General features: G+C 54.2%; 6 protein-coding genes across 6 annotated transcripts; 5 read left to right on the forward strand and 1 right to left on the reverse strand.

Annotated features, from left to right (window-relative positions):
- Positions 1-484: 484 nt before the first annotated feature.
- PG985_004002 (uncharacterized protein) lies at positions 485-6562 on the forward strand (the record flags this gene model as incomplete). The annotated part of the gene is made up of 3 exons (XM_066823771.1): positions 485-716; positions 887-1067; positions 1171-6562. 3 exons carry the CDS (start codon positions 485-487, stop codon positions 6560-6562), a joined length of 5805 nt encoding a protein of 1934 aa, XP_066686931.1.
- A 984-nt stretch (positions 6563-7546) lies between these two features.
- PG985_004003 (uncharacterized protein) lies at positions 7547-9057 on the forward strand (the record flags this gene model as incomplete). Its single annotated transcript, XM_066823772.1, has 2 exons — positions 7547-8558; positions 8690-9057. 2 exons carry the CDS (start codon positions 7547-7549, stop codon positions 9055-9057), a joined length of 1380 nt encoding a protein of 459 aa, XP_066686932.1.
- A 611-nt stretch (positions 9058-9668) lies between these two features.
- Positions 9669-11097, reverse strand: PG985_004004 (uncharacterized protein; the record flags this gene model as incomplete). Its single annotated transcript, XM_066823773.1, has 4 exons — positions 9669-10690; positions 10751-10841; positions 10901-11024; positions 11081-11097. 4 exons carry the CDS (start codon positions 11095-11097, stop codon positions 9669-9671), a joined length of 1254 nt encoding a protein of 417 aa, XP_066686933.1.
- An 823-nt stretch (positions 11098-11920) lies between these two features.
- Positions 11921-12289, forward strand: PG985_004005 (uncharacterized protein; the record flags this gene model as incomplete). Its single annotated transcript, XM_066823774.1, has 1 exon — positions 11921-12289. The coding sequence occupies one exon, from the start codon at positions 11921-11923 to the stop codon at positions 12287-12289; it is 369 nt and encodes a 122-aa protein (XP_066686934.1).
- A 1719-nt stretch (positions 12290-14008) lies between these two features.
- On the forward strand, positions 14009-15039 carry PG985_004006 (uncharacterized protein; the record flags this gene model as incomplete). The annotated part of the gene is made up of 2 exons (XM_066823775.1): positions 14009-14602; positions 14671-15039. 2 exons carry the CDS (start codon positions 14009-14011, stop codon positions 15037-15039), a joined length of 963 nt encoding a protein of 320 aa, XP_066686935.1.
- A 2650-nt stretch (positions 15040-17689) lies between these two features.
- Positions 17690-18358, forward strand: PG985_004007 (uncharacterized protein; the record flags this gene model as incomplete). Its single annotated transcript, XM_066823776.1, has 2 exons — positions 17690-18269; positions 18336-18358. The coding sequence occupies 2 exons, from the start codon at positions 17690-17692 to the stop codon at positions 18356-18358; spliced, it is 603 nt and encodes a 200-aa protein (XP_066686936.1).
- Positions 18359-18737: the final 379 nt, after the last annotated feature.

Genomic DNA, 18737 nt, shown 5'->3' on the forward strand with positions numbered 1-18737 from the left:
GTGCAACGGCAGCAATCCCTGCAATTACAAGGGAGGGTCTCGGCATGCCTTGGGCTTTTTGGGAGGATCTGGATTTAGACTCGGAGCTCCATCCAATCTTTGCCCATTCATTCATCGTCCAACTTTAGCGTAAGGCTGTCGCGACTTCCCTGCTTGACAACAAGGGCAAGCCGCTGCTGCCCTTTTCGCGATATATTTCAAGACCCGATTGCCCGGACAATTTCCCGGCATCGCATTCGCTTCCATCCCAACCTGCTGACGCGTTCCGGTCCGGACACTTTCGACTTTTCCTAATACACCCTTATGCGAACATCGAACCGAGCCCGTCCCTCGTCCAAGCTCCATGGCATGCAAGTAGTTGAATCGGGCTTGTTACGAAGATGATATCTGTAATGAGCTGGGGAAGTAGCAATACAACAACATAGATTTGGGCCCGCGACACTCTCTGGATGCACCTTGGAGAAGAAGAGGACCATCAGCAACCATGGACGGTTACGGCTACGGAGATGCGAATGGCATGGCGCCGCAGTACGAGCAGAGCCAGTGTATCGAGCCCAGCATGCTCCTGCAGCCGCAACATCAACAGCCGCCGCCGCAACAGTCGGCGGCTCCCTCACAGCCGCTGGCGGAGGCTCAGAATCATCACGACAGACCGATCAGTTTGAACGAGGCCTTGCCGTACACGCCCTTCACGTCGGTCTTTCCCTTTGAGCCTGGTAAGTGCCGTCCGTACCTGCCAGTTTTAGGCTTGTGTGCACCTTCCTGAACCGCAAGATACCTGCCAATTCTCCGCTCCTTCCCATCTTGCCATTCTTTATTGTTTGCAGCTTGATGGCAATCCAAAAAAAAAACAATTGGCTAACGAGATTTTATTCAATCTTCACAGCCATTATTCACAATCCCACCATCGGCTCCGGTCAACTTGCACCCTCTGTTGCCGGTCTTGTATCGCACGAAGATTACGATGCGCTGAACCAAGAGGCCGAAGCACCTACCCAGTCAAAACGGCTGGATGGCAGTCTGGAATTCATACAAAGCCTCTTGAAGCCCGAGAAAATCACATTGTTGTAAGTTGCGAACTGCCCCAAGCTGTGCAAGTCGATTCCAACCGCTTGAGCACAATCCGTGACCAAGCAGTGAAGCAAGAACCAGACTAATGCGTCACCTCAGTCAATTCAAGACTGCACCTAAGACGACTGCATCTACAGACGGCGCAACCAAGAGCCTAGCCGACGGCCTCTCGCCGTTCGCCAGAATGATATACAACAACTCAGCCGTCAACTTCCGATATCCTACTCCCGGCACCCCGAGAACGCAGACTCCGACACCCCGCTGGCAGACCATGTCACCTCGGACGGGCAAGAAGTCGCCAAAGGTGCGCAAGAGCGAGCCGCATAAAGTCGTTAAGCACAACCCTGCCACAGCAAATGCCCAAGCTGCGGCAAAGAACCATGCCCGTATCGAGGTTCACATCCCGACCCAAAGGGAGTTGGAGGCAGCCGGCAGATCGATATCTACTACACCTCAACCTCAGAAGCAGGCCACGCCCCAACCCAGGGAGGCATTACAACCTTCGCCCTTCAGTCACCCAACAACTGTCTCGCCTGCAGACCTGATGGTACAACCGCAGCCGCAGCCGCAACCACAACCGAAGGCACAGTCTCGTCAGACACCGAAGTCTGAGAGACCATCACCTTCTGCGACGTCTACAACTCCGACGGTACAAGTGAAGCCCGAACACTCACCGCAACCTGTGGTCTCCGTAACGCCTGCACCAGCCCCAACACAAGTTACCCAGAAGACATCGCCTCATGTTGGCATCAGCATTGAGCTGCCAGCAGCGACCTTCAACAAAGCCGAGTTCGTCGTTGTGGACGACTCGGCAGACGCGCCCGCCCATCTGTCCAAGAAGCGCAAGCGCGTGGAGCTTGAAGATAATGAAACCCTGCAGAACGGAGGTCTCGGCAACCGAGAGTTGGCAAACAACGCATTGAAGGGCCTACAACGATGCCTTCAGGATGTCTTCGAGGCCGAGGACAGGTTAGAGAGTGGCCATAATAATTGGGTCACCTTTGTTGGTGATCAGCAAGTCACGCTGACCATTACCGCTTTTGACCGAGTCCAAAAGTGCCTCTTGAAGACCCAGGACCTTCGGTGCTTCCGCATAGTTCCGGTTGAAGATCTACAGCGCCTACAGAGTCTATGTGATGGCGCACTTCGACATGCTGAGAGAATCGACTGCAAGATTGACGAGTCTTGGGGTGAGATCGATGTTGGGGTGTGGATGCAATCCATTCCAGATATCGAGGCGGGTCTACGAGCGGCAAGGACTGCATTTACTGTGATGTGCGGTGGTCGCGAAGAGAAGCAACTCTACTCGGAGGATCTAATCCAGTTGGGGTTGGACTTGTTCAAGAATGTCATGGAAGGCATCATCGTACCCATTGTCGAGATGCGTGCTACCTCGGAAGCGAAGAACGGGATTTTCAAGCACCTGCTCGCTCACAAGAAGCCCATCAGCACGATATTCACAGCTTGCCAAAAACTATTCGCTCTTCTCTCCAACCTAAACGCCAGCATTGACCTTTCGGAGACTGTGGTGGGCACTCTGGAGTTCACATCCACCCGCTTGATCTTCGTGGAGAACGCATTCACCGAGAAGGACTCGATTGTCGGGGTGCAGAAATTCGATGGTCTCCGCCTCGTAGCCATGGATCTGCTATCACAGATTTTTGTGCTGAAGCCTGCATCAAGGCAGGGCATTTTCGACGACATTTTGACTTCTCTGGAAAAGCTGCCGAAAAGCAAGAGCCATGCCAAACAATTCAAGCTTTCTGAGGGCGGAAGCATCCAGCCTGTCTCGGCTCTTATTATGCGATTAGTACAGGCCAGTGCGGCCAAGGTTGCCAAGAGTAAGGGGATCAGTTCGCTCAGTGAAGATGGCGAAGAAGAAGGTCAGAGTAAGCATCGCGGCGACTCTGATAACTATGCAGTCAGATCGGAAGAAATGGCATCCACCGAAGCCAAGACTGCCATTGGCGAGCTCGAGGCTCTCGCCAAACCGCTGTCCGAGACCGCCATGCGCAACGCTTCGTATGTCATCCAATTCATGGTCAACCGGGCTCTACGGGTTGCCAAGACTGGCGAGCAGAACACGCCCAGGGTTTTATTGGATTTGTTCATAGAAGACTTCACCAAGTGCCTTGGGATGCCTGATTGGCCCGCAGCGGAGCTCATTCTCCGCATGGCCATGTTCATGATGCTCGAAATCATCAAGAGCGACAAGCATACGGCACCGGCGAAGAATATGGCGCTCGAGATTCTGGGAGCCATGGCTGCCGCTATCTCTGATCTCCGTTCGGACGTGCGAAAGGCTGCAAGCTCCTTCGAGGGCAGCGATGCCGACGCACAAGGTCGATTTCTTGCAGATCTATCATTCTTTGCGCTTGACCGCAAACACTCGCCAGAGAAAATCACCGGCTGGTCGGGCCCGTACCGTGTTGTGTCAGAGTATCTGGAAGGTTGCCTGAAGCAAGACCCTCACTTGACAAGTGCCATATCGTTCATGGTTATGGATTGGAGCGTCGGTCTTTGCAACACCTACGAGGGCGAGGCGGAGGAGGAAGACTCGGAGCGTGAAGCCGAGTACGGTCGCATGGCCTACCGACTTCGCAAAATGACCGAGAACCGCCAGTGGCTTACTGCAGAATACTCGTATGCAGCCGCTGTGAGCGCGAACCACGCCAAGCTTGCGTATTCCATCATCCTTCTCAGGTCAAACTTCTGCGACTCCTACAAGGGGATCTTGAGTATTCTCATGCAGTCAATGACAACAGATGCTGCCACTGTGCGCAGCAAAAGTCTCAAGAGTATCACATCGGTCCTGGAAACAGACCCGGCGATCCTCGATGGCGACAGCGTAGTTGTCGACCTGATTCTCCAATGCTCCAACGACACCTCTCCGCAGGTGCGCGATTCCGCCCTAGGACTGATAGGCAAATGCATTGGTATGCGCCCGCACCTGGAGCAGAGAATGATTCCCACCATCAACCAACGCTTCAACGATTCGAGTCTGGCTGTTCGCAAGAGATCCATGAAGCTTGCCAGAGATATATACCTACGCAATGTGGACAGAGAAATACGATGCAAAATTGCCAATGGGCTTCTCCTGCGTATACAAGATCCTGACGACAGCGTGAAGGAGCTTGCGCGACAAATGATCGAAGAGGTTTGGATTGCGCCATTCTACAAGGCCGACGAATCCACGGCTTACAGGCAAGCCTTGACCGATCATGTCGCTCTTATGGTACAGACCGTTCGACAGGGTAATTCGTCTCAGGTCCTCGATAGGGCGTTTCAGATCATTCTCTCTCAGGACACGAAGCTCGTGAATGCCAATACGCAGGTCTGCACTAGACTGGTTGCCAATATGTTTGACTTGGTGGACAACCCAGATTCGGATGACCCATCAGTCCCCTCGGGCAAGGGTGCACTCCAAATCCTGATGGTGTTTGCCAAGGCTGAACCCAAGCTATTCACCTTCGAGCAGATACGTCGCCTGCAACCACGCATCGCCAGTATCAGCACGAGTGAGGATCTGTCAACCTCTAGAGCTGTGGCTGTCATTTATCGACGAATCTTACCCCAGGTCCCCAGGGTACATACTCAGTTCCTGGCTGATGTCAGAAAGGAGTTGATGCCTTGTGTGAGCAAAGTCACTCGAGTTCTACTCGATGATATAGTTGCTTGTCTTTGGATTATTAGCGGCCTTCTGGACAACACTGCTCATCTTAGTAAACTTGTCATATCCAGTATGTTGGGAGTGCAGAATATCCGGGCTTTGTCGCTACAGAAGCCTTTGGACCAACAACGATTCCGGCAATTCGACCGCTACGCCCTCATTGTGGGTATGATTGGCAAGCATTGCGATCTGGATGGCCAAGTCGACATGTTCAAGGAGAAGTTCAAGAAGTGGAAAGGCGGTCCAGTCTCTAAGCTCATGGTCGATGTCCTTGCCCCCTTCGCAGCTCCCGACCAGGCGACGGAGATGAGAAAACCAGCCCTGGACGCTATTGGTCTCATCTGCCAATCAAACCCACAGAACTTCCTCTCCGTCAATGTCTATACCATATTCCAGCAAGTCTTCGAGGAACGGGTTCCGGCGTTGGAATCAATGATTCTTCGTTCATTCAAGGAATTCTTGTTCACTGAGGAGAAGCGTTCAGAGGAAGCAGCTGCAGCCGGGGCAGCCGGAAAGGATGAGCCAGACCAGAAAGACTTGAAGGTCATGGCGAGCACTAGCTTCGACGCTGTTGCGATGGGCACTACTCACCGCTTCCTCAAGGATATCACGCGCATTACGTTGGCAACCCAGGACGACCATGCGTTTATGGCGACAGAGATCTTGGCCAGCATCAGTAGGCAGGGACTTGTCCATCCGAAGGAAACTGGAGTCACTCTGATCACCTTGGAGACATGTCCCAGACCCGATATTGCCAAGTTGGCTTACGTCGAGCATAAGTCGTTGCACCAAAAGCACGAGAAGGTCTTGGAAAAGGAGTACGCAAAAGCAGTGCAATCCGCTTTTCATTACCAGCGAGACATTGTCCACGACGCTAGGGGGGCAACAGCCAATCCATTCACCGCGAAGCTGCAATCCACGCTCAGCATCCTCAATGATAACAGCAACACCAAAGGTCGACAGCGTTTCATCGACAAGTTTGTTGGCCTGCTTGATTTCGATATGTCGAAGCTCGAGGATGACAACACCTCCTTGGAACATGTCGAGTCTTCGCGCTTCTTGGTTGAGAATCTTGCCTTCTTCGACTACGCTGCGATAGGTGACATACAGGCCACTGTTTCCTCCATGGAGAAGATAGTCCACATGACGGGCTCCGGCATCGCGCAGGCTATCGAATCGGACGTCTTCCAAAACCGTGTGGACACTGCCCTCGCCAACGATACACCGATGGAAAATGGAGAACAGCCAGCTACTGTCAAGGAACCAGTTGTTGACCCGAAGCGTCTTCGCCAGCTCACTTCTGGTGCTATGATCCTCCTGTCCGTATGGGAAGCACGTACTTATCTTCGCAAGCTGTACAACCTGAACAAAAAGGCAGAAGCGAAAGCCAAGCTCGACAAGAAGACAGCAGCTAAGGATACCAGCAAAGCTCCTGTCAAGGTTCAGGGCGTCACGGGAGACAAATTCTGGGAGGACATGGCTGCGATTATGACGGGTCTTGATTCGCAGGAGCGCATGGTTGAGACGTGCAAAAACTTCAACGAGCTCATGAACGTCGATAGCGAAGTGAGAATCGGCGAAGAAGACGACGAGCTCGATGCTGACGGTGAGCCTACGACTCCGAATTACGGGGACGAAGACGAAGACGAGGACAACATGGATGGCAGAGGCCGCAAGAGGAAGGCTGGCGATACACCGGGTGGGAGGAAGAAACGCGCCAGGTCGAACTCCAAGCCGAGGAAGCGCGGCCGGCCTCGTAAGAACCCTCTGCCAGTGGCCGACGATGAGCCTGAAATGGAGGATGAGGACATGGGTTGGTAACGAGGATAGTGGCTAGTGGCTACCTATTATCGCACACCTATCTCATTCCCTACCGTGTCTATGCATGGGCATCATCCACTTGGGGAAATCGTTGGTGGCATAGAAGTCGAGCGGAGGATAGCGAAAGTGGCTGGAATGGGGTTTTGGCGTTTTAAGGCTTGAGAAAGTCAGGCACACACAGGTTGGAATTGCTACAGCTCTTGCACATACAGAGAGAGAGAAAGAGAAAGAGGCAGCCTCGCATACCACGGTCTCGGGCTACAGGGAAAAGAGCACTTTTCCATGATGATACCTATTTGCTTTTGCGGAAACAAAGACATATACCCAGTAGCGAAACCATCAAAGTGGGTTCAGACTCTGACAGTTGATTCTGTTCGATTTGTGATTGCTGTGATATGCCTGGTTGCTGCAACGTTCTGTTACATTGCAGTGTTCTGCAGTGTTCTGCACCGTATGACCTTTCCATCCATTGTCATGCAATTGGGAGTTGTATGCTTTGACCGAAATTATCCCACGAATGATGGAATGTTGGATTACCGGATTCAGACTTTGTGCGACATGCTGATTGGTCACATTAGTTACTGCACCAAGTGCCAAATAAAGGACAACAACCCCAAAGTAGACGTGCTCCTTGTCTCCTCAAGGCTTTGTTGGGGTTGGTAGGTGAGGAGGCGACGAGATCTGGAGGTGCTGGATGAAGAGTTTCTATGGATTCTCGGGGGTTCCAATTCTGTGTCTATAACCATACAGATTGAGGATTCTCAGACTGTCTCAGGAGCCTCAGGGCTATACATAGCAAACCAGTGCACAGAGTCAAACTTCCAACATATAGTAATTCTGAGTTACATGAACGCTTCTCGCCGAATATAATGGCAGTCAGAACTGTAGGTCGAGTGCCAATCATACCCATACGGCTCGCCCACAAGTACTAATTAACGAGCGCAATAGTATCCTAAGCGGCGGTTGCCCCAATTTGGCAATAATATGCGTTGCAAGACGAAACGCCAGCGAAAGGACGTGAATACAACTTCCGGAGAACTGCTCAGTCTCCGCGGAGGCAGCTCCGGAGGCAGCACCCCGTCCTCGCCCTTATTCACGGAGCCCCCATCCTCGCCACGAAGCCAGCCCACGGACAAAGGCAAGGACGGAGATGACGACGATCAATATGTCGGTTTTGTCCAGAACCAGAATTTCATCCTCGCACTGTACCTTGCAGCCGGGCTGGAGATTCCCGAAGGGATGTCCCCTCCAGAGGACAGGTCGATTATCCGGCACGGCATCCGGGCATGGGAACTGCTGAGCCGATTCCTTTCCGACAGCGTTCTGGAAGGGACCGTGAAGCCAGTGCTCCTCATCCCGGACGACCCGAACGCCGTCCCCAGTATGAACACGATACTTCGAAGAGTGGCGAGCATCTGCATGAAAAACGGAAAACCCATCTTTCCGTCGGAAGAGACTATCGAGGATGACTACGATGCTTACACCCGACGGGCGGACTGCAGCGAGCTGATGAACTACTTGATGAGCATCCTGGTCTGGATGGTGTCCAGCAACGTCCTCCTCTACTACCGGCTCGGCTTCGAGAGGGTCTACTGGCGGGTCAAGCTGTACATGTTCATCTATCGCTCCTGCACGATGGTGCACCTGTACAAGAGAAGCACCCGGCCGCAGCGGGAGCGCGAGAGCCTGTACGGCGAGAACGCGAGGGAACAGCTCAAGGGCGAGATGGCCGAAGCAAAGAAGAACATCGACAACATCACCGCGCTGCAGGCGCAGCTCAGAGACGATGGGAAAGCAGACCTCCCCCGTCGGACGTTTTCACCGGGCGCCTCCTCTGACAAGAAGGGTGACTCCGGCGCTGAGACCGCAATATTATTACCCGGCCAGCGCTCTACGCCCAAAGGAGCGCAAACAACCCAAGACCCAAACGCAAAGGACGGGAAGCAGGACAAGCAACGCAAGGACGGGACCCCGAGTAAGAAGAAAAGACCCGGAGGTAAGAACGTCCCCCCGTACCACCCGGCCAGTACACGCTTCTCCTGACTGGGCAGCCCCCCTCACCTCACCTTCCCCTTTTTATATGCTGCTCCCTTGACACCTTGCATTTGTACTAACCCCTATATCTAGGCAACAGAGAGTTCGGAAGCGGAACCAACTCCATCGAGACGCCGTTCATAAAGGCCTACGACCCCTTCGGAAACCTCAACGTGTGGCAAGCCAACACGGAACCCGGCCGGGTATCCCCGGAAAGGGACACGCAAAAGGACGAGTGGAAGCAGTTCGTGCGGGACCAGCGCGCCGCCGCCCGGAAGGAAGGGGAAAAAAGGCCAAACCCCGACCCGATGAATTGGGAGATTTACCACCCGTCGCAAGTGGACTACCTCGACCAGAGGACGAATGGCAGGGCGAAGCGGTTCGGGAGGCCGGAGAGGAAGTTTTGGCCCGCGCCCGTGGCGTATAAGAGCAGTGGTGGCGTGATTAGCTATGAGCTATAGGGGGTAGGTGGTTGATGGTCACACGGCACGGAGCTTGTCTTCACCACCCCCGGATGCAACAGAAGTTTAGAGTAGTTGTACTATACGCACTGATTGGAAGCAATGGTGCGCTATTTTTGGGTAGTGACGAGGGAGCGGGTATGGGCAAGTATTAATATAAACGTACCATATTTCTTAGGGGCTGCTTGTCATCGTCTACTCATTACTCGAGAGAAAAGTTTTCGGGGGAGTCACCAGAAGCATTCGCGTAAAACGAATGCCGTCCTCTGTGGTTTTCCATAAAGGGGGCTGAGAGAAGCTTGACAGTGTTCCGGGCGGTTAAGATAGCAAGTCACAATTTCCATAAACCATGCTCAAGATGTGGTCAATTGATCAATGCTGCTGGTGCCCAGCTTTCGAGAATTTCACTACAAACAAGAATCCCCCAAACGCCCGAAGATGTGGTATATCCAGAGTCCGTATTGGACACTTTGGACTTGAGATGGCCCTCGTAACAATACAATCGCTGTGTTTCCGCCGCTGGGCCTGCAGAAACGCTCTTATGCTTCTAGGCCCCGGCGCCCCTACCACCAACCACCCACTCTCCGCGGTTTCGACCAATTGCCCTCCCTCTACAGGAAGTAATCCGCGACCGGCTTCTTCGCCGGCATGCCACGCGAGTCTTGCGGCGCGGCTTGGAACACACGGTACCTACGAGCCGGGCCATTCTTAATGGCACCCTCGCTCTCCATCATGACGCCGCGCATCCCGCCATCGCTCCGACCGACGTCGCCATTGCTACGGGCCATTATGCTCTCGCCGCCGCCACCCTCGGAAAGCTCCAGAACGGCGGCCACGTTGCCGCATCTGTAGCAGTAGTTGGGGGCGGACCAGACGGTCACAATGCTCGCATCGAACATCTCCTTAAAACCCTCCATGACAAGCTGGTGGGCCCGAGCAATGAGCGACAGGTCGTTCCGGTGGTTGAACACCTTGACAATGTCCGCGCCAAACAGGAATCCTGCCCCGCGAGGTGACAAGCCCCAGCCGTCGATCTCGTCAGGGTCCGACCAGAGCAGGTCGCACATGGCACCCTCGTGAGGGACCTCTTGCTTGCGATCAAGCAAGCGAATCTTGTCCACCGTGTCTATTAAGGGAGACAGCCCTCCGTGCACACAAAGGACTGCGCCTGTGGGGTTGCCAGTGCTGCCACCGCTCGATCCGGAAGCGCCCGAGCCCGGAGGCCCCGTCTTCTCACCGGCGCTGGCGCTGGCACCGTTGGGACTTCTTTCTCCGTCGCTACGGCGCTGGAAGCGACTCATGATATCCCCGTCGGCATTACAGACTTCGATTTCTATGTCGGCATTTGCGTAATCCTCGCTGGAAATGTGCTCGTTGGGCGGGGACAGCGTGTTGGATGCGCCAAGGACGATGGCGCCCAGCGCGAGGTAGTCGAACACATCGCAACAATACCTCCAGACGTTTGCACTACCGTACTTCCTAACGCACTCGTCGTAGAATCCGTAGACTGTGGTTATTTGGCGAGATTCGTGATTGCCGCGAATAAGGGTCATTCGGTCGGGGTATCGGACTTTGAGACAGAGAAGCAGGAGGAACGATTCAAGCGAGTAGAAACCGCGGTCAACGAAGTCACCTTGTTGGGGGTGTCAGTTTATGCCAGAAAGGGAAATCGCACATTCTGGAGGCCGCATACCCATGAATAGATAGTTGGTGTCAGGGGGGTCACCGCCAACTCGAAAGAGCTCCATGAGATCGTGGAACTGGCCATGAATATCACCGCATATCTGTGGTTGTGTCAGTCATGGCCTGCTGTCCCCGTGAGGTTGTTGTGGCTCGTTCATACCGTGACCGGGGCGGCGACGGTGACGACGTTGCCCTCCTCGATCAGAAGTTCGCGTGCTTTGTGGCAGAGTTCTCGGACTTGGGCCTCGGGGATCGGACGGCATGCTCGTAATTGAGCGATGGCCCTTTGAGATTGGTCAGCCACATGCAGGTCAACAAAGGGCAAAGTACGAGAACATACTTGTCGAGGTCACTCATGATTGCGACAAGTGGAGATCAACGGCGCTCGCCTAAGGTTTCGTGCCCGACCGACGACGATGACGGCAGCACCGTCCGGGATGTCACTGGATTTGAAAATACCAATGCTCATAACATGCCCAAGAGAGCCAGGTTCTGCATAGTATGTTCCGGGAGAAATGAACTATGGGGGCGGCGACGACGTGGTTACTAGGTATTGCTTATGTAGTCGAGATCTTGTTCCAGTCAGTGTCCATTTACTTCAAAGTCGCGTTATCGCGGTTGCAGATTTAAGGTTGATAAGTGTGGCGCGAAGAGCGTAGCAGCACGCCTAGGAAATAGCTGGGCCCTTAGCCAATGACGCCAGCAGCTCAAGGGGAATCTGCAGGCGCAATTTGGGGGACTTTAGTACAAGGTTAGGTACAATGCACCACCTGCCACCCACTGACGTCGTGCTAGGTAGCTGGCTGCAGCCTCACTGTGGCTGGACATTTCCCCAAAAGCTGGAGGGTTAGGTAGCAGTTAGCTTCGATTTCGGCTGCTACCTTAGGCCATTGGCCAATCAGGCACTCGGTATTGGCTGGCCCACCTCCACCGGCTTGATCCGAAAGGAAGCCTCAATTCAATCGAATTGTAGCAAAAGACGGGAGCTCCGTCAAATTAACCTCCCATCACCGGCTACCTCGAGCTGCGAAGACAAGCCAGAACGCCTGCCGCCATGATTTTGTCATAACTAGGAATCTGGTATGCCGCCCAATCAGATCATCTCTTCTCTCCCCCCGCTTTAAGCTAATACACACACGCTTCGGGGCCAGATGAGCCAAATTTCCCTCGAGCCGCGACCATGCCGCCTCACCTGCACCCACGGTCACGCATGACCTCCTCGCTCTTCGCGACCGCCGTGGCTGCCAGCTTCTTCGTCGTCGCCCTGCCCCATATGCTGCCCTGTCCGGCACCGAGAGTCAAATACGCCGACTGCGAAGTCTCGCCCGACGGCACGAGGCGGAGGCGGAGGAGGAAGCCCGAGCCGGTCGAGGTGAAGGACGAGATGGCCCAATTTCAGAGCAGCAACGAAGACTTCGACAGACTATCCAGCGCGCAGTCAAAACGGGAATGCCCCGTACCCAAGCCGGGCGGCGTTATTGGCGGGCTCATGGGCTTCAAGGCAAAGGGGGACAAGGACAACAACCAACACCCACGAGACGACCAGTGAAATCAGCCTTGAGAGGGCATATTAAGCCAAGAAAAAGTCCGACATAGACTGTATACAACTCACGTACATATCCAAATAAAACGAAGATCAAAGAGCACAATCATGCCGATACGCAGCTATTGGCAAGTCTCCTACACGCCAGGCCAGAACGTAGCCTGCAGGGCCAATCTCTGCATGGAAGAAGCGTAGCTACAGCGAAACCTTGGAAAGATCTTGAGTTCGGAGTTCGGGCCGTCAAGGCTTTACCTGAGTGATCTGCGACTGCTTGTGGGGGATGCGTTCTCCGGGAAGGCCATCCGCCTGAGAGCCCAGGCCAATAACGCCAGATCCGTCCGGGGAAAGTACCGTTCCAAGGCCAGTGATTTCCACTTGGATTCTCTTCTCTGCAAGGGGGTTTGGTGGCCAGATCACCCTGAAACGTTGCTTTACTCGTTTTTTGCCTTGGGGCGCCACTCCTGGCGAATCATGCCCGCGAGTAATAACACTACGTGTTACTCCTGACTTGTGGTCATTGGGGCAAATCGGGCTTATTCTGTTGTGTTATTGACACTGAACGGCCACATAGGCTTCTACGAGGCATGGGCTAGTCATCCCATGTGCAATCTTTATCTATTCATCTATCATTATGAATCTGGAAAGCAAGAACTACATACTATATCGGCCCATCATCGATCGGATGGGTGGAACTAGTGGCGGATGCGGTGTCTAGAAAAAAAGGGAATGCTTGCTTGTTGCGCGTGTAAGTCGGTTCCCGGCTTGGCACGTGGGTGTCGATACCTGTGTCGGGCGATCTCACCACTCCCGTGTCACATCTTCGGCTAGTCGATCGACTCTGCCAGTCTGATTGGCGCAGGTGGTCCAAACATTTCTCCGCCCTGGTTGTTGTATCAAATATAGTCAGTCTGCCGTGCTCTTGTCTGCGGCTACTCAGCTTTCCATCTTGGCACCAGAGAAGCTCGTCCTCTTGCATCACGGATCTCCTCGTACATGGCTGTCATCCGAAGGCCATTCTACGCACAGCTAGCTGGCTTGATAGCTACTCCTCCCTGTCCCCCATCTCCCCAAACAGCGGACAGGTAACGAATCATCTACCTTGGCGATGAACGGAGATTTGAAATCTTGGCTGGCGCAGCACTGGGCAGCAGGGTGAGGCTCTGAGTCGATCTGATCATCACGGCATCCGTTGCTGTTGGAACACGACCGCGCCTCCAACGACGATACAGCACAAGCCAATAGCAACCGCTGGCCTAGCGTACCGCGTCATCGCCAGACGATTCACTGCCACCCTAGACTGGGTTTCTGATGAACCATGACAGATCGGATGCTCTGTAGTCAAGGTTTTGGAGACGATATGCCGGGATGAGATGTGGTATCGCCAACAACTGTCATCCGGTCTGCAAATTGTGTATATAAACCATCAGTCTCTCGGGTCTAAAGCTAATCTTCTCTCTCTCCTCATCACCATCACCCAACTATCTAGTCTCTGTGAGTCTTTGTCAATCTTTCGAGCTGTGCTCTTTCCGTTCATCTTTCACTTCCAGTCACTCCTTACCAGTCACTCTTTTTGAAGGTACGTCGTCTCCTATACAGGATCCAGATAACAACAACAAGTCTTCCGAGAGAGACACAGAAAGGGAGAGATACTAACACTACCCAGCCGGCTTCTTGTTCAACCAACATTCCAACTCACCCCCACTTTCTCTCAATACCCCCATCAAAATGAAGTTCATCAACGCCTCCATCCTTGCCACCCTGGCTTTCTCGGTCAACCCTGCTTTCGCGGGGCCCGTCGATCACAAGGCCCTCAGCGTAGCGGCTGATCAAGCCAATGCGGACCAGGCCGCCGCCGCCCCGGCAGACGCTGCCGCCGACCAGGCTGCTGCCGACCAGGCCGCCGCCGACCCTAAAGCGCAGGCCGCCGCCGAGGCCGCCGCCCAGGAAGCCCTCGAGAAGCTGGCTCAGCAGATTCAGGACGGAGAGGTGGCCGCCGACGTCAACGGCACCGAGATCTTGGAGGGCTCCGGCGCCGCCATCGACGACGCCGACCTGGAGAACAGCCTGAACGAGAACATCCTCCAGGAGATGTTCCTCCTGGGCGTCTGCGACATCCAGGCCCAGCAGCTGGCCGACTTCAACCTGAACGTCGCTCAGTCCATCAATCTGCTGCTGCAGCTCCAGGCCCTTCAGCAGCTCCAGACCCTCGGCCTCGTCGAGGTCCAGGACGTCGCCGACCTCCTGCAGCAGCAGCTTATCCTCGGCTTCGCCGTCCCCGAGCTCGAGGCCCTGAAGCGTGGAGTCAAGAGCATCCAGCAGGTGAGCTTCTTCCTATTCTATACTCTGAGCGCCCCACAGTATGACTGACTAACCGTTTCTCGATATAGTCTTCTCTGCGCCGCAAGCGTGGCAACCTGGCCCTCCAGGCCCAGCAACTCGACCTCCAGAAGGCACAGGCTGAGTGCGAGGCCCTGCTCGCGGGCGATGCCAACGCCGACGACGCCGCCGAGGAGGATGAGAACGCAGATGACGCCGCTGAGGATGACGCAGCTGCTGAGGAGGATGCCAACCAGGACGATGCGAAGGCTGAGGATGACGCCGCCGCCGAGGAGGAGGACGCCGCCAACAAGGACGACGCGAAGGCCGACGACGCCGCCGCTGAGGAGGACGCCGCCAACGCCGATGACTCCGCCAACGCCGACGATGCCGCCAACGCTGACGACGCCGCCGCCGCTGCCCATGCGGCCGCTATGTAAGGGCTCATCGAAACACGGAAAAGTCACGGTGCAGTGCAGTGCAGGTTAGAGCCCCGAATCGCCCCGTGGTGACGGGTGTTTCGGGTGATCTCCCTGGATGGTCAAAAGCGAGCGGCCTAGATGGTCTGCTCCCGGTTCCCCCAGAGGACTTGTGGTTGCAATTAGGTATCGGGGGAAGGGACAGGGGAAACACACATGTTGGGTCCCCCAAGTTGTCGTAGCTACCATGATATATTTTTAATGTTTTCAGACTTTTATTCCTGATTTCATCTGCTTCTTCGTGACCTTTTCAGATAGATGTTCGGAACTGCGCTGATCATATTCATCTATGGGCTTATCGGTTACACCCGGGGCGGCAAAGTGAAAGAAAACATTCTGCGACACAGTGGTCCTACACTCTCCGTATCTCCCCCCAGACTGTATCTACCCGCAATGATTTGATTGGCATAAACCTCACTGGTGTAGATGGGCATGTATGAATATTCGAAAGAGTGGACGAAAAGCGAGAGAAGAAAATCGAGCCGACGCGAGCCGATTCGAACCTGTGCTCTCGAAGGAGATAGATACCGGTAACAAGACTGTCGTTACGGACTTGGCACTGATGCGACAAACGTTCGCAGGATTTCAACCGGCTAGAGGACATTGGGGAAGCAAACCTACAGATCGCTGGCATCATCTATTCTAATGCTCAAGCATCACCTTGACTGTAAGCTGTTGCTAGTTGTATCAAACCGGTGTATACTAGACGACAAGTCACGTTGGGTTTGTAGCATGCTACTCCCATTCTGCCTGAACTAAGAGTCGACCGATACCATGTGGGATACCACATATTACTGGAGGCCTGCAGTTACTTGTAGCAATCATGAGAATATGGTTTATGATTGGTCTATCATTGGTCCGCTCCGATTCGGATTCTCCAGGTGCCGGAGACTACCGACGGGGAGTTTGCTGAGCTAAGATCAGTTGTTCTGGTCCACCACCGCCTTGCTGCCGCACAGACAGCGGTGCATGAATGCAGTGTGGCCCATCGAGCCGTTCAGCCGACACTTTTGCCATCTCTCAACCCTCGGTGCTGACTTGTGCCTTCGGACTTGACATGACTGGATTCGCGACAGTTTCACGTTGGGAGATCGTGGATTGCGGCTTCCCTGACAGATGCCCCGGAGTATAAGAGAGCCGCGCGCTAAACCCAAGTCGGGCTAGCAACTTAACGGTTGGGCAGGGGTCCACACCATGTTTTGTCTCAAAGGCAGTTCCCCGTACGGGCCCTGTTATGCTTATTTTTCTCTCGTGATTCATGCCCAGATCTCGTCTCATGTTATGTCATGTCCTGACAGATGCTTGGGCTACTGGCTAGTCAAGCTGTACTGGGTTCGTCTGAGTTGCAACTCGCGCACGGTTGCACGCGGCACTTGCTGTATGCACGTACCTGCGGCACTTGGGACGACAGCTGAAGGATGCAACACAACGCTCGGATGGCAATTGACAGAGGCTAGCTAGCTCTTGAGCTTCTCTTATATCGTGCCAAGACTGCTTCTCTTACCCACACTCACCTATCTGCCTACATGCCTACCTGTTCTGCTGCTTTGGCTATGAGTAAGTGACTGCGTGAGAGTAACTGACAGAGTAACGACAAGGCCTTGGGTCTGGACTGGTCCAAATTGTGATACTGCGCCACCAGAGAGTCCAGCGGGTGTTTGGGGCTGCTGCTCTCGTTCCTGGAGGCCGCAATCGCCCATCAAACAAAGAACTGCTGCCAAGCTGAACATCTTGATCCTCAAATGATGGATTTCGCTGGCATTTGCTTGGGGGCTTGGTACCGCCCAAGGGACCAACCAGGCATGAATGCCGGAAGCCGAGCTCGTACGTTTGGTTCGGGCAAGAGCAGTTCCGTATAAGCCGTCTTTTGTCCCGGCCGGGACTGGCGCGGGTGCCAAGAGCTGTTTCTCGCTTCATGAGTATACTGCGTAGAGCAGCTTGCATCATCTACGCATGGGTCTATTCCTGTCCAGCAGCTTGGTATCCTCTAAAAAAAGGTTTCCAGTTCCCGGCCGGACCTCGCTCCTGCACCTACATCCCTGCCTTTGCCCCCTTCTCCCACCTAACCGCCCACGGTCTGCTCAGATCTCGAGGCTCTCCTTCCAGGGATGCCTGCAGACAGGCACACGCCGGATCGTCTCTTTAAAGTGCATCCGAACATGTTTGCCCCCGCACAAGGCTTGGCATGGCATCCTCGGCCAACGTCTTCTCCCGACGGTACAGTTCATCTCTCCGTTCAGATGGATATATAAGATCATGATGGCCTCCTGTCAAAGTCTCTTTTTGCTTCTCCTCATCATCAGTCTAATACCAGGTACTCAATCAACTCATTCATTCATTCTCTCTTGAGGCAAGCAACATCCAAAAATCATCATTTCCGCTCTCAGTCTTACTAACACTTTACCCACAGCTGTGCTCGTTCTCTTTCGCTTCTTCACTACTTAATTCGCCAGTCACTCCTTGACATCGATTCTTTTGAGGTTCGTCTCCCACAGCAGCACAGAGCTGACAGCTTTGAATATGTCCTGAACTGACACTCAAACCTGATAGCTGTGCTCCACGAGTTCTCTATTCTTTAATCACAGAACCAACCCAACTACCAACCGCCAAAATGCAGTTCTCTACCATCTTCGTCTCGGCCCTTGCCGCCGTTGCCTACGCCGCCCCCTCCCAGATGGTGGGTCGTGAGGACAAGCAGCAGAACCAGGTCCAGAACCAGGACCAGGCCAAGGCCCAGGAACAGGCTCAGCAGGACCAGGCCAAGGCTGAGGAGCAGGCCAAGGCCCAGGAGCAGAACAAGGATGCCAACAAGGACGCCGCCGCCCAGTTCGACCTCGCCCAGCTCAACAACGGCGCCTTCAACAACCTGGACATCGCCTACTTGAACGTCCTCAACAAGGTCGACCTCAACGCCCTGGCCGCGCTTGCCGTCCAGCAGAACCTGAACTTGGCCGCCTTCCAGAACATCTTCAACGCCCAGGCCTTCGACCTCAACGCCATCCTTCAGCTCCAGCAGCTGGTCCAGCTCCAGCAGCTCCAGCAGCTCGGCCTCCTCGGCGGTGTCGACCTGGCCGCCCTCCAGCTCAACGCGCTCAACCTTGGCCTCATCGGCAACGTGGGCGCCGTCAACCTGCAGCAGTTCGTCAACGCCGACATCCGCAACCAGGTCCAGGCCGTTGTCTCCGGTGCCAGTACGTTGAAACACCCCACTCCTGCTCGAGCACAAGCATCAAGAAGCTAATTTGTCCTGTTTCCAGACGTCATCGTCATCAGCCAGTAAACGCCCGCAGCATGTTAGCAAGGGGTTCTCTCCATATATCATGACAGGCGGCGCTACACACGAAAACATGTGATATGATATTCATACGAGAGGGGTCTTGGCACGAACATCTTTTGGTCATTCGGGAAAGGGGGGTCTAATCGGGGGTAATAGACGGCAGGGATGGGTCAAGGGGCTGCATACCCACGAGTTTGATTCGAGTACCTGGTTTTTTTCTTTCCCGCGGATGAGATATTCCACGGCGGTTTCTTATGTCTAATTTTGTATTCTTCGGCTCTTATCATAGCAGCAATGAAGAAAATGCGATCACCTGCTATGTTTCTCGTGGTTACCCTCCACTGTGCTACAACCTCGGTCGTTTCGATCGCAGATGCTTTAA

The sequence above is a fragment of the Apiospora marii genome (genome assembly GCF_038362585.1).
Source record: "Apiospora marii strain CBS 49790 chromosome Unknown utg000003l_segment0_segment0, whole genome shotgun sequence".
Lineage (NCBI taxonomy): Eukaryota > Fungi > Ascomycota > Sordariomycetes > Amphisphaeriales > Apiosporaceae > Apiospora > Apiospora marii.